We start from the raw sequence: 14,434 nt of genomic DNA, 5'->3' as shown, positions 1-14,434 counted from the left end.
TTTTTTTGTAAAAAAAAATGAGGATATGAACTATGATATCTTATATAAAACCTTTTTAGGGGAAATGAATTATTCTTAATCATGCAGCCCCTACTTTCATACCCAGAGCGCGGTGAAATGATGACCTCACCCTTGTCAAATGCAAAATCCACCCCCCGCCTTTGATACCTATGTGCTCCTCCTCATAGGCCCTTCGCGACCAGAGACTATTCTTCTCTTTTTTATTTTTTATGTTGACTATATAAATTATACTCATTCGCAATTTCAACCCATAAGATACTCCAAAAGAATGAAAAAAATTTCCATGACCATTTAGATTGTGAACCTTGGCCATGTCCCAAAGTTTCTTCATAATTCAATAGCAATCCTACCATCCTAGTAAATTTTTTTTTAATTATTATTATTATTATTTTTAACTTTTTGGTTACTTATCCTAATAATCTCAAAACCCCAAAACCTCATGTCAATAATAAGTAAAATGGACTGTCGAAAATACATAAAAATATATAATAGTTTTTAAATATATTTGTTTAAATCATTGAAATTTTTAATGAACAATTAAAAATACAAAGGAAAACATTAATCATTAAAATTAAATGAACTATTGAAAAAACTTTTAAAAAAATTATATTTTGAAAATACAAGAGAAATTGATCATAAGTGGAAATATATATAATCAATTGAGGAGTATTTCATGTCTTGGAGTGTAATTCAATATTATTATTATTATTTTTTTGGGTAGAACAAATCCATTTCCATTTTTGCAACCTTTGACATATCTGTAACATTCTCTCTCTCACCTACTTAATGTTTTTCGTTAATCTTCGCCTGAGTGCGTGATCATCGTCTTGTTATAGCTTCTCTTCGATTTTATCCGTGGCATCACTAATATACTTCCTCTTATCTTTCCTAACTCTTCCTCATAGATGGGAATCCATTACCACACCCAAGCCATAACCTCAAAAATGCTTCCAACTCTCATACCCAGCACCCTAGCCATCTACCATCAATACCTTTGTTGAACCAACCTTCTTCCACCTTTTCATTTGACCCAGATATTCACCTCCACCATCATAACCATACTGCCCCTGAACAAAATCAACAACCCCAGTAACTTGCTACCTCCTCCGCTCTTGGTTAGGACGGGGACGATGATTCTCTATTCCTGGATGATGAATTTGAAGAGCAGCTCACACATAAATGGGAACAAAGTCTCGTCGGCTAAGTTTTACTTTGCAAACCGTATTGGAAGTAGGCAGTTACTAAAGCATTACCAGCTGCATGGAATTTACGGTACCTTGTGGAGGTGGTCCCGTTACATGGAAACAGATTCTTATTCCATTTTGAGTATCCCTTGGACATTGCTAATGTGTTGCAAGAAGGACCATGGTCGGTAGGTGGCAATCTGATTGTTATGGAGAAGTGGAGACCAATGGAGGATTGGTCCTTTCAGTACACTGACTTCTGGGTACAAATTCACTCTGTGCCACCAGAATTATTCAATCTAGACCTGGCTCCTAGTTTGGCCGCAAAAATTGGCTCCGCTAAACAGGTCATCCTATTTCATGGTGTCCAATTTGGGACTAGAGTGAAATACTTTCGTTGCTAGGTCAATATTGATATCACTAAACCACTCAAGACTTCCATTACTATTAAGCGAAGATTAGGCTATGTAGATAAGGTGGAGGTTAAATATGAACGGCTGCTAACCTTCTGCTACTATTGTGGTAGGCTTGACCATGAAGTGAAGTGTTGTGTCACCCTCTTTGATGATGAAATTAAGTATTGCCAGGAACATGGATATACTACTACTTCTTCTTGCCGCTAATTTCCTCCATTTCGTTTTGGTTCGGATTTGCGAGCTGCTGTCCCTGATCAACGCCAAGTTGAACATATGCGGTCCAAGCTGATCCAAGTCCCTAATGGCCAAACTTCCACTACTCACCACGGTTCCTCCCAGGTCTCTCTGTTGGCAATCAACCGTGGGCAGTAATATTACCGACAATAAGCCACTGGAGCTGCGTAAGAAGGTGTAACTGCCCACTATGACCCACGTCCAAGTACACTTCCTACCCTACCACATGTCATCAATCCTAATGTGCCATGTGTCCCATGTACACCCAACCATAACACTATACCTCCCCTTTCTAACAACCAAACACTATAATATCCCTCCACTACCTCAACGGCCCATATTACTGTCAATCAATAGCCTCCCATCTTATCCAATCACAACTTACCCCAATCCCTGTTAACTAACCCATTAATGCATCAACCAGAAGTCTCCAACCTCTTAGCTAGACTTCTTCCCCATTTATAAGTAGTATCTTTATCGCATCACCCACTTACCGACGACCACCAATAGCCTTCGTCTATTAACCACCATCACTCCCTCCCACACACGGCACCTATCAATTGCTCCCCACAAATCATGGAACCTCCATCTAGGCCCACTTCCCCAACACCTCACCATGATATTGCTATGGACACATCTAAAACTCTGATAGTCTCGGATGATCCGAATACCCATAACCCGAGCCATTACCTAGTACCTGCACCGTCAAAGGAGAATCAAAAGAAACCCCATCTAGAAATTGAGGACAAACACCACCCTTCTTCGTCTTCCCCAATGAACATTATGAATTATTTTTTAGAGTCTACACCCGTGGATGTTGTGGAGGAGCAGCTCCACAGGAAGCAATGAAGATCATAAGTTGGAATTGTTGTGGGTTGGGGAGGTTACTCCACCTCTCCACTACGGAAAAACCAGATATCATATTTCTTATAGAAACGAAGAGTACTCAGCTGAAAGTGGAAAAAATTAGAAGAAGGCTACGTATGCAATCCTATTTCTCATTGGATGCTCAAGGAGGGTCCGGTGGCCTTGCTCTATTTTGGCAGGAGCATGTACAACTTAATATTCTAATAGTTGATCGCCATTTTATCAACTCAATGGTGACACTTAGCAATGGTACCTCATTTTACATGACCTCTGTATACGGTGACCCAAATCGAGGAACTCGACAACAAGTTTGGAACAAAATAACTGAATTATTTGTTGGCCAAAATTCTAACTGGTTATGTTATGGGGACTTCAACTCCTTTTTATCATGGCATGAGAAGTAGGGTAGAGCAGCTTTGAACTCTCGGGACATAGAGAAGTTTAAACAGCTAGTTGATTCATGTGCTTTCATGGACCTAGTGTCACATAGCCCATTGTTCACTTGGAATAATAAAAGGCGGGGATCAGACAATATCAAAATAAAGCTTGATAGAGCTTTATACAATTAGTTATGGTGAGATAGTTTCCTAGATGCAATAGTCATAGTGCCGGTAGCAGTGAACTCGGATCACACACCTCTTATTATTGACTCTGAAGGTGAGAAATTTAAAGGGCAGCATCCCTTTCGTTTCGAATCAATGTGGTTCCGACATCCAGAGTGTAAACAAGTAGCTTCCAAGGCTTGGTTGCTCCCACTTTCAACGAATGGTGATCCTGTGCTCTACACCAAGATGGCGAACTACAAACCGATCTACAGGCAATGGAATCGAGAGGTCTTTGGACATGTTCAGACGAAGATTAAGAACCTACAGGCTAAACTTGAGGTACTACAAGGAGGGCCAACTTCTGATGTAGCACAAGATAAGGAAATTGTGATTCTTAAATTGTTGAATGAAGAATTGGAACGTGAGGAGGAGTTGTGGAGGCAGAAATCACAGGCTTCCTGGCTTCGGGAAGGTAGTCATAACACCAAATTCGTCCACATGTCCACCATCCAACGGAGAAGTGCTAATAGAATCCTACGTCTAAAGTGTTCTAGTGGTGATTGGACTCAGTCAGAAGAGGAAATTTACAAAAAAATGGAGTCCCATTATACCCAAATCTTTTAGCCAGAAGGAGTCGACCTTGAAGCACTTCACTAAGCCCTACAATATGTCCAGCTTCAAATAACCTCAGAGATGAATGATCGGCTGTGTGCTACTCCAACAGAAGAGTAAGTGCGATCTGCTCTTTTAATATGGCCCCCCCCTGAAGGCTCCTGGACTAGATGGTTTGCATCCAGCTTTTTTTTCAGAAATATTGGGACATAACTCATGATGATTTGTTCTCTTTTGTTTGTGATTTCTTTTCTACTGGTTCTTTACTATCCAAATGTAATGAAACTATGCTCTGTTTAGTTCCAAAAATCTCTAACCCACAAAGTGCAGATCATTACAGGCCAATTAGCTTGTGCCCAGTTGTAGTGAAGATAATTACTAAAATCATGGCGAATCGACTAAAGGATGTGTTGGAGCTCATTGTCTCACTGACCCAATCTGCATTCATTCCCCCACCGCTCCATCTCTGACAACATCTTCATTGTGCATGAGATTTTCAACTATATCAATCATAAAAGGAAAGGAAAGAAGAAATTCATGGCCCTGAAGCTCAACATAAAGGAGTATGATAGGATCGAATGGGAGTTCTTAGACAAACTACTCCTTCGATTTGGGTTTTCCCCTAAATGGGTACAGTTGGTGATGTCATCTCTCCGGTCTATGACTTACAAGCTGATCATCAATGGAATAATTCGTGGAACCGTCACTCCATCTAGAGGGATTCATCAGGGTGACCCTTTGTCCCCAGCTCTCTTCATCCTTTGCGCACAAGCACTTAGGATCTTGTATCACATTCAGAAACTATGGGACTACTCAAGGGTATCCGAGTTCGAAATAGGATTATGTTAGGATTTAAAATGTAATCACAAGCGTATGGATCAATGTAGCTACAGGTTGAACACAGGGAGGGCAGCCACTTTATTTTTTTTACTTCTTTTAATAATGCAAAAATGAACCAATTAATAATGGTTGTGATCTAATTCTAACTACCGTCCTAAACACATGTATCTAAAATAACGTCCTAACCATTCGTCATCTAAGAATTTAAATACGCAAGCCACGCAATTAAAATTAAATAAATAAATAACTTAAAATAAACACCCCAAGCAATTAAAAAACAATGAAGGAAAAAAAATGTTGAAATAAAAATAAAGTAAAAGAAAGGGGATAAAACTAGAGAGAGGCTCCCAAGTAGGTTTCTCTACTTAGCCCGAGGGATGTATCATAATATGAGCTTCCCTCCTTGATCAGAGAGTTACTCTTATAAGGGTTACTCTACTTTGCTTTAGGGAAAGGGAGCAATTAAAATAAAAATAATAAAATAATGATTCTATGGCTAGGAGGGGCAAAGCCAACACATACACTAGCCATGAACCTTAGGGGAAAGGGGAAGTAATAATATAATGATTGAAATTAAAATTCAAAATTAAGAAAGAAAGGATAGTCAAAAGAGGGAATGAGAGGGGGGAGAGAAGACTATTGAAGAAGCCTACCTACTTGAATCAATGCTTGAACTTGAAAGCTTGGGTGATTTGAGATACTACCAACCCTAAAAACCAATCTGGAATGAACCAAATCTGAAATTTCTAGGCCTAGAGAAAATAAATCTTAAAAAAAAAAAACTGAACTTGAAAAAAAGAGATGCTCCACGGCTCATGATCTTGTCACCTAGATCTAAGCCTAGAACTATAACTTTAAAAATTACAAGTCAATTGCATAAATCATAAACATAAAAGGTTGAATAAAAATAAAAAAGTGCTTGCATTAATTGTAATAAAAAGCTATTACAAAAATGATTAAAGCAAAAATAAAGAAGAACTAAAACTAAAGAGAGAGAGAGAGAGAGAGAGAGAGAGAGAGAGAGAGAGAGAGAGAGCAACTACAAAAAAACCCTAAAAGAAGAATGAAGTGTCCCCCCTCCTCTTACATGAGTTGTATTTATAAGGAATGGGGAGGTAGGGTAACAAATTTTTCTTTCCTAAAAAGAAAAAACCCACAATTGGTAGTGAGATCTTTTAAGACCAAAAATCATAAGGTGGTGGAGAGAGAAAAGAGAAATAAACTTGGAGAAATTTCCTATAATTTTTTTGCTTATTTTATTTATTTATTTTTTTTCTCCCTCTCTTCAAATCTTGTGCACAACCCTTGTTGGCTGATTTTTTTTCCCCTTGGACGATTTTCCTTCTTGCTTTGTGTGATTTGTACAATCTTCTAGTGATGATGTGGAGGAGAGAGAAGATTTGGACAAGATTTATTTCTCCCTTTTTTTTCTTTTTTTTTTCTCTTCTTGCGCAAGAAACCCCTCCCACGATTTTCCTTGCTTTTGCTTCTAATTTGATGTAGAAATCTCTTCCATGCCCTTAGTGCTTTAAGTAAGTGATTTATTTCTCCCTTTCTTTGCTCACCAACTACACTAGGTAGTTGTTGTTGGAGAGATATGATGTCCGATAATGTTTAAGGCCTTTAAAATACAAAACCTATAAAAAGAAAATAAAACCCAAGGTAGCTCCATTCTAAATATATAAAAATATGCATGCTTTACTACTTAGATTTCACACATAAATGTGCTCATCAGACTACACCAATGACACACTTCTGTTCGTGGATGACTGTCTTCTCTTTTCTTATCCGAGCTTTGTGAATTGAAGAAGTGCCTAGAGACCTACTGCATGGACAAGCCATTAACTTTCAAAAATCAGCGTTATCCTTCAGTCCTAATACGCCACCACGGTTTCAGCGTTGGTTCTCTAGAATCCTTAAAGTCTCCTATGGCAAGGGACCTTCCAACTACCTCGGTCTCCCCACAAAACTTGGGATCTCCAAGGCTGCACTCTTTAAGGAGATTTTAGACAAGGCTGGATAGAAATTTATTGGATGGAAGCATCACCTATTATCACATGCAAGAAAAGAGGTTATGCTAAAATCTGTTGCTTTCTCTTTGGCTAACTATGATTATTCCCACTTTAAGCTTCCAGCATCACATCATAACTAACTAAGGAAGGACGCCTCAAACTTTTTTGGGGGAATGCCTCAGACAAGAGGAAGATCCATTGGATCTCTTGGCTTCGGTTATGTCAAAGAAAGGGGAGAGGTGGCTTGGGCTTTAGAGATTCATCATTACATAACAAAGCTTTGTTATCTAAAGTTGCATGGCGATTATGGAACGATCCCCTTCTATGTGGGCAAAATTTATGAAGGATGTTTATTTTCCTACCCGAAGTTTCATGGAAGCAAGACTAGGCTCTAATCCTTTATGGGCATGGCGAAGCATAATGGAAGGTAGAAAGGTCCTCCGATCATGACTATTATGGCACATTGGCACTGGAGATAAGGTAAGTATATGGGCTGACAACTGGGTTCCTAGTCTCCCAAACTTTAAATTGCAATACCCACCATTGGTAGAGTGCCCCCTCACAAAGGTTTCAGAGCTAATTGATGATTCCAACAGATGTTGGAATCTACAGATCCTTGACCAGTTCTTTCACCCAACTAATAAAGAAGCAATTTTGAAAATCCAGTTGGGGCTTTTTCCAATAGAGGATTATCAATTGTGGGGTGCATCAAAGGATGGTAGATACTCTGTTAAAAGTGCTTACCACTTGCTTAGTAACCAATGGTGTGATGCAGAGAGGGCAAAACCATCTACTACAGCCTCCCATCGTTGGATGGATATATCTCCTGGGGTGTAGAATACTATATGGAAGTGCAACACTTTGCCTAAGATTAAGAATTTTTTATGGCGATCTTGCACTAGTGGGCTTGCTTCAGCCTCAGCCTTACATCACAGATAGGTTCCTATTGATCTACTTTGTATTCGATGTGGAGTGATGGTAGAGACAACTAAACACATTCTCTTGCACCGCCCGTTTGCTAAATCTATGTGGTTCAGCTGCAATCTTTCACATAGAACTCAAAAGGCCACCCATATCTCCCAATGGATCCAAGGATGGTCCCATTTCTCTCCACTTGGCAAGTAGGTTGCTAAAGAATTAAGTTCCCTTTACTCCTTTGTGTGTTGGCAATTATGGATCGTTCGGAATGATCATGTGTTCGGTAGGAAAAGTTGGGAACCTTCAGAAGTTATTGCCGCTAGTTAGAAGGCTCATGATGAATTCATTTCAGCAAGTATGGTGAAGCGACTGACAACTAATCCTCAAACAGTGAGAGGGCCAACAGATATGGCTCATCCTCCTATTGGGTCATTCAAATTGAGTTGTGATGCTGCATTGAACCCAAAAACGAAAGGCTGTGGGATTGGTTATGTGATACGAGATCACAATGATCGGGCATGCATAGCAGTCTCTAATCCAATCCACTTCCTAGATATCTTGATCAGTGTGGCACTGGCCATTCGGGATGGACTTCTAAGGGAATTTCTAAAGGCATTTACAAGTTGATTGTTGAGAGTGATGATCTGGAGGTTATTTGTTGTTTACAAGATTGGTCAAAGGCCTTAGCGGTGTCAATTCGACCAATCCTGGAGGATATACACCACCTGGTATCTTTTCTAGACTCGTGTTCCTTTGTTCATGTTTCAAGGGATGCTAATTGTATAGTAGACTCTCTTGCAAGGAGGGCCCTATCTCTTTCAGAAAGAATAATTTGACCCAATTATGATCCTTATCTATCTATCCATGCTCATAGAGATGATGAGGGTGTAATCCGATTACATGAATATAATCCATTTCTACCAAAAAAAAAAAAAAAAAAAGACATCTGTAACATGTCTAAATAGAAAAGGATAATGGGGAAATCGTCTGCAATTCCGATCTCGTACAATTCCGTACAATACCACCTTCAGGTGGTGACACGTGTATTGATACCAATACAATGGTCCAGATCTGGTACAACTAATAAAAATTAAATCAGTGAAGAGGCATTTAAATCAGATCTGGACCATTGCATTGGTATCAATACACGTGTCACCCCCTAAAGATAGTATTTCATGGAATTGTACAAGATCGGAATTGCTGATGATTTTTTTCCGAGAAAATGGAGAAAGTATATGCCCTTTACAAAATAAATAAATAAATAAATCGCCTCATTCATCTCTAGGGTTAAGTACTTTTGTGGCGGGAAGACAGAACACAGCAACAAATCACTCGTGCTTTCTCTGCAACCGAGGATCGAGCATTATATTTTTCTTCCAATGTCGTTCCTCGAAGATTTCCAAGCCAGTAAGTCTATTTCAATTTTGTGGTTTGGTTATTTTTCTTGATACCCACGGAAAAAAAAAAAAAAATTTGAAAAAGATAGTAAATTATAGTTTTTTTTTTTTTTTTATCGGTCTATTCTTCTCATCTATCGATAATGTTTAGAATGGAGCGAATTAACTTCCCTGCTGATTACCCAGTTCGTTAATTAAGTGGATTGAAATTTTAAATTGGTTTATCTGATTACCTCATTTATTTAACCTTGAATTTGTGGCGATTATGAATTTATGATAGCTATGTAATGACAGGCCTTTTTGATACATTAATTGTTATTTGTTCAGGCTTAGAATCATTGCCAACTATATTGCAGCGAAAGTATTCGTTGATGTGTGATTTAGATAAAAGTTTGCAAGGTATGCTCTATATTAAGTAAAATAAATTTTTATTTTTTGATCTTGTCATTGTTATTATCGTCTTTATTGGTACTTTTGAGTTTAAGGCATGAAAAGTATGCACTATAGAGAAGATCTGCAAATATTTCGTCCGTTCTACTATCAAAATCAGTGTTTCCTAGAGATTTTTGGTCCTCTGGATTTTGGGTAGGCTAGTCATGTCCCTTTCTAGCATTTAAAGCTCTCAGATGGACTAATAATCCAGGGCATCAGCGATTGTACAAGCATATGGTCACAATAACTTAGAACCTGTACATTCCTTTGGAGTAAAAGAATGTACAGTTAAGGTTGTGTACCTCAGCACAACGGTAAGGTTGTGTTGTTCCATTGTGACCTAGGAGTTGTGGGTTCGAGTTGGGAAACAACCTCTCCGCTAAGTGGGGTAAGGCTGCATACATTATGACCCTCCCTAAATCCCGCAGTGGTGGGAGCCTCGTGCACTGGGTATGCCCTTTACATTCTTTTGGAGTATAAAACATCATCTTTCAAAGATCCATGCCTTATGTGTGTTTTTATGGCTTGCAATTTTCTTTTCTTTTGGAACTGTTTTTTATTCTTCAGGCAAACTGTGTTTTCCTGTTAACATGAACAGAAAGCCAGCGCCAAAATGAATCACGTTGTGAACAAGAAATAGAGGATATTAAAAGAGGAGTTAAGTCTGGTAATATCACACCAGATACTTCGCTTATAAGATTCTCAGATGATGCACTCGACGAGCAAAAGCACTGCATTAGGATTGCTGATGAAAAGGTTGCCTTGGCAATCCAGGCCTATGACTTGGTACATTGCAACTCTTATGATCTAATTCAATAATTTTGCCTTCGGTAAATTTCACTGGCCTTGTACTGCAGCAGTGCACATTTCTCTGTACTCGTTGTATCAAATGTGATTCCTTTAATCTCCCCCCTCTTGGTCTTCCTTCTCTTTTGGTTTGCTCAATCATTTAAGTTTCTTGATTTGTAGAACTTAAAACTACCATTGTGATATACAGGATTGCTGAGAACGGTGTCAATTAAATTTTCTTTTCCTACACAATCGTCATTCTAGTTATGTCTGTGTCTATCTTGATCGTGGAGGCTCATTCTGACTTCAGAATGATTCATGCCATTGCTTGTGGGGATTGGAAACTGTCCTTTTGGACCAGGTTCATGTGGACTCCATGTTTCCAACAATATCCCTTTTCCACATTATGGACAGTAAACTCAGATGAGCCCTTGGATCTGATACAAGTGGAATGGTTTTGAAAATAAGAGCTGCAAACTTGGAGAAAATTGTGGATCTGATGAGTGCTTTGTCCATTTTCAGGCATTCATTCTTAGGAATTCTATGGGTTAAGTTTTCCAATCTTAAGAACAATTTCGATATCATTTTGTTAGACTTGGACCATGTTATATGTTTACGTGCTGTTGATTTGTTTTTCTGTTATAAGCTCCATTTTGTGCTATGTAGGTGTATCAGAATTGGTTATTTGACATATTCAGCTGTACAGGCTACTGATTCCTCTTTGATTTATAAACTGAATTTCTATCTCTAGGTTCTGAAGTAGCATTTTGTTTGGAAATTGGCTATGCATAATCACTCTCCTTTCTTTCTTTCTTTTTTTTTTTCCTGCTTGCAGAATTATTCCTTCTATTTAAGTGGAAAGTTGTCAACTTCTTCCCTTCAATTTGTTGTGCTGACTGTGATTTGTATCATGATCTAGGTGGATGCACATGTTCAGCAACTTGATCAATATATGAAGAGACTTGATGAAGAGCTTAGAAGAGGTAGTTCAATCTTCATTCAGCTGGTAGCTAGTGCCTGGATGCATGTTATCCTTTCTTTTGTAAGAAATTTTGCCTTGCTTGATGTTTCTCCAAAAAACAAACAGCCCACCTTATTTCCATAGCTTCTCTGGTAATTTTTTTTGTTCCCTTATGTGTGTGATTCTGTGGCTTGCAACAGAAAGAGATCTTGCTGGTGCTGGTGGGGTAGCTGCTCTGAATTCTGAAGTTAATGTTAAATCTGGCAGAGGAAGTGAAACTAGCAAAGGAGGGCGTAAGAAGTATCTATCTTTCATTTTGTTACATTCAAAGGTTTCATGCAATTTATGCATAGTCACTGTTGACAAACATTTTTCTTTTAATAAGTTCAATATCCTTTCTTTTGAGCTACAATTCTGCAATATGTTTTTGATGCACTATGGTGGATTCTGCTACTGCCACAGCCGTTTGGCTATTTTGCAAACCCCTGAATGAAATTCATATTTGAAGCTGATAAATCATGAGGGAGGTATTAGATCTAAAATGAAATGGAAATTACTTTATTTTTTCAAAACAATTACTGTTGTAATTGTTATGAATATCATTGACCATAAAAAAAAATTGTTACTATTGTTTGTCATGAAATTTAAATGTAAATGTCAAACTAGTGAAGATTTTCAGTAGTAGCGCTGATGGATCTTTTGACTTGTAGCTTGGATTAGAGGGAAGTTATACAGTTGGGCTGTGTTGTTTAATCTGTTATGCTTTATGCTTGTGGATCACAGAATTGATGGTATTTTGGAACTTTGAAATCTTAATGTGATGATAGATGTGTGTATTTTTTTCATATCAGGGATATAGATGCAAAAGTGTTTAAACATTTACGGGGATGGATAAATGCAAAAATGCGGAACTACAGGGAATAGATACAAATGCAATCACATTTTGGACTGGTGCAAATGGCCCATAGTAAATAGCATGAGCGTAAAATAATATTTTTCTCAACATGAATAGTTGCGTTCTCATAACCAATATGGTAGGTGCATAGCAGTTTGATTGCTCCATTTATCTGAAACCCATAACCCTCGAATGCACTTTCCCATTTATTTCATGTTGCCCTCTAGGTATAACCCCTTTGAAAGATCTTTATTTTCCCCACCCATGTTTTATTTCACAGTTTATTAGGTATATTTGTTCACTGGCCTTTTATCTCTGCAGGACACGATCAGCTGCAGTGGCGGTGGCTGTGGCGGTGGCAGCAGATCCACCTAACATGGATTTAGACTTGCCAGTAGATCCAAATGAACCAACATACTGTTATTGCAACCAAATCAGCTTTGGGGAGATGATTGCGTGTGATTACCCAGATGTGTGCATGAATATCCCCTTTTTTTTCTTTTTTCCTGTTGGTTTTTCCCTTTGATTTTTTTTTTCTCTGTAATCTAATTCAGATTTTGTCTTAATTTCCGACAGTGCAAGATAGAATGGTTCCATTATGGCTGTGTGGGACTGAAAGAATCCCCCAAAGGGAAGTGGTATTGCCCCGACTGTGCCAGTACTAAGCGTCGGAAAGGCAAATGAACGGTCCTATTTGTTCCGGTAAGTTGTGGGTGGTCAGTTAGGTACTTCTGGAGAAATAATTTCTTCACGTCCTTTAATAATCAGAAGGTTATCTTGTGATGTTCATGAAGGGAGGCCTTATTATTTCCAGATTGTATCCTCCAAGCTGCTTCTGGGGAATGTCTGAACTTCACTGCGGCTTATTGAATCCTGTATTCTTCTTGTTCTTAGGATTTGATGTGGATATTGGAGGTCCTGAACAAAACTAGAGCATGAAAGATTATGAGCAGGAGGGTGCTTAAACATAATAACTGCTTCTTATAATTCCTTCACTGTGCTATAGTTATGATGGGCTGAGAGAAGCACTGAAACTGAACTGGTCTTAGTCCCTGGTCAGCTTTGGAATAAATTCATTGGCTGATGAATAAAGAGTTGGACTTTTGATCATATTGGTTGTGGCTTGTATGGTTTTCTCAATGAGTTTCATTAATTCCCTTGAACCACTCCCACTTCCGTTGCTGCCTCATGTGGTGTTTCTATATCAAATTTCTAGGTGGGTAAAAGAAGAGTATGAAAGCCTCTATATATCCCTTTCCAGTTGACCGAGTTTAATTCTAATTGTTTTGTTCCGAAGCAAAGGTATCCATGGGGCCAGTTCGTCCTATTCAGATATTCACGATCAAGAGGTACTAGATTCTCTTTCGGATAGGCCTTGAAAGGAGAATATGATAGAATGCCAACATACGATTATTATACAATTCACCTGACCCACCATTTTGGGAACATTTAGTGTCAAAGTCATTGAATAGATAAGTTGCCAATCCCTAAAACATACTATGTAATTAGGAAGAAAGAACGCTATCTCCTGATGTGTACTCGGCTCAAGACACAGGGAGTGCAAAAAGATTGCACTGTCTTGCGCTGAAGATGCTTGCACTAGCCCTTCAATTTGCCGTTCCTGGTGGCGTGTACCTGGGTTAAAATTTCACTGGCAAAACCTGTGGGTTGTAATTCCGAAGGCTTATTGAAGCTCTTCTCATTATTATTCCACCCTCTCCCCCCACCGTTGCCAGCTTTATTAATTGAATTGAGGGTATTCTTAGAAAGCTTGAAATTGTTCACTGTGTAGCATTAGTTAGCACTTTCTTGAAGGTGGCAATCGGTTCTGATGGTTAAGTCAATGTAGGCTGTCGCCATAGTTGCCAAACCTGAGAATCGAATACTGCCATGACCTTGTGCGATATGTGCCTCCCTTCCCTTGATCCCTCTGCAGTGATAGACCAGAAGAAATGGGATTAGAAAAATCTGCAGAACATATCGTTCCTTAAAACTAAAATCTTTCACTTTTTCTTTGGGTGAAGAATAAGATCTATTCATTAAACTGTGTGGAACACATGGGAGAAGAAATACATGGATCTCTCAGCCACAGAAAGGAAAGTTGGTCAGACAGGGCCTTTTGTGATGGAGAATCTGCAATCTAAGATTTAGTCCACGAGTATCAGATAGGTATTGGTCTCTGTCGATATCAATACAATACTAATTCCATATCGGTCAATTATAATCTTCATTTTTATTAAAAACCCTTTATTATTATTATTATTATGATTTTACCTCTGTTCCGATACCTGACCGAGGTGTTTCTCAAAGA

The 14,434-nt window shown here is 38.6% G+C and overlaps 1 protein-coding gene across 5 annotated transcripts; it reads left to right on the top strand.

Annotated features, from left to right (window-relative positions):
- The first annotated feature begins 8,878 nt into the window (after positions 1 to 8,878).
- LOC122090890 (PHD finger protein ING1-like) lies at positions 8,879 to 13,233 on the top strand. Of its 5 annotated transcripts, none has more exons than XM_042660636.1 (8): positions 8,879 to 9,056; positions 9,374 to 9,445; positions 10,077 to 10,264; positions 11,187 to 11,250; positions 11,429 to 11,528; positions 12,445 to 12,595; positions 12,700 to 12,825; positions 12,938 to 13,233. In XM_042660636.1, exons 1-7 carry the CDS (start codon positions 9,029 to 9,031, stop codon positions 12,805 to 12,807), a joined length of 711 nt encoding a protein of 236 aa, XP_042516570.1. In that variant the 5' UTR covers positions 8,879 to 9,028; the 3' UTR covers positions 12,808 to 12,825; positions 12,938 to 13,233. The 5 variants fall into 5 exon arrangements, with proteins under 5 accessions (XP_042516570.1, XP_042516573.1, XP_042516571.1 ...); XM_042660639.1 differs by having other exon boundaries at positions 12,922 to 13,233; XM_042660637.1 differs by having other exon boundaries at positions 8,880 to 9,056; positions 13,018 to 13,233.
- Positions 13,234 to 14,434: the final 1,201 nt, after the last annotated feature.

Source organism: Macadamia integrifolia, chromosome 10 (assembly GCF_013358625.1).
Source record: "Macadamia integrifolia cultivar HAES 741 chromosome 10, SCU_Mint_v3, whole genome shotgun sequence".
Lineage (NCBI taxonomy): Eukaryota > Viridiplantae > Streptophyta > Magnoliopsida > Proteales > Proteaceae > Macadamia > Macadamia integrifolia.
The sequence above is the reverse complement of the archived record's forward strand: the minus strand, read 5'-3'. Positions and strand labels throughout refer to the sequence as shown.

Coding starts and splice junctions, on each gene's coding strand:
- LOC122090890 (XM_042660636.1), top strand. CDS start 9,029: ATGTCGTTCCTCGAAGATTTCCAAGCCA. Junction 9,446..10,076: donor TTTAGATAAAAGTTTGCAAG/GTATGCTCTATA, acceptor TAACATGAACAG/AAAGCCAGCGCCAAAATGAA. Junction 11,251..11,428: donor TGATGAAGAGCTTAGAAGAG/GTAGTTCAATCT, acceptor GGCTTGCAACAG/AAAGAGATCTTGCTGGTGCT.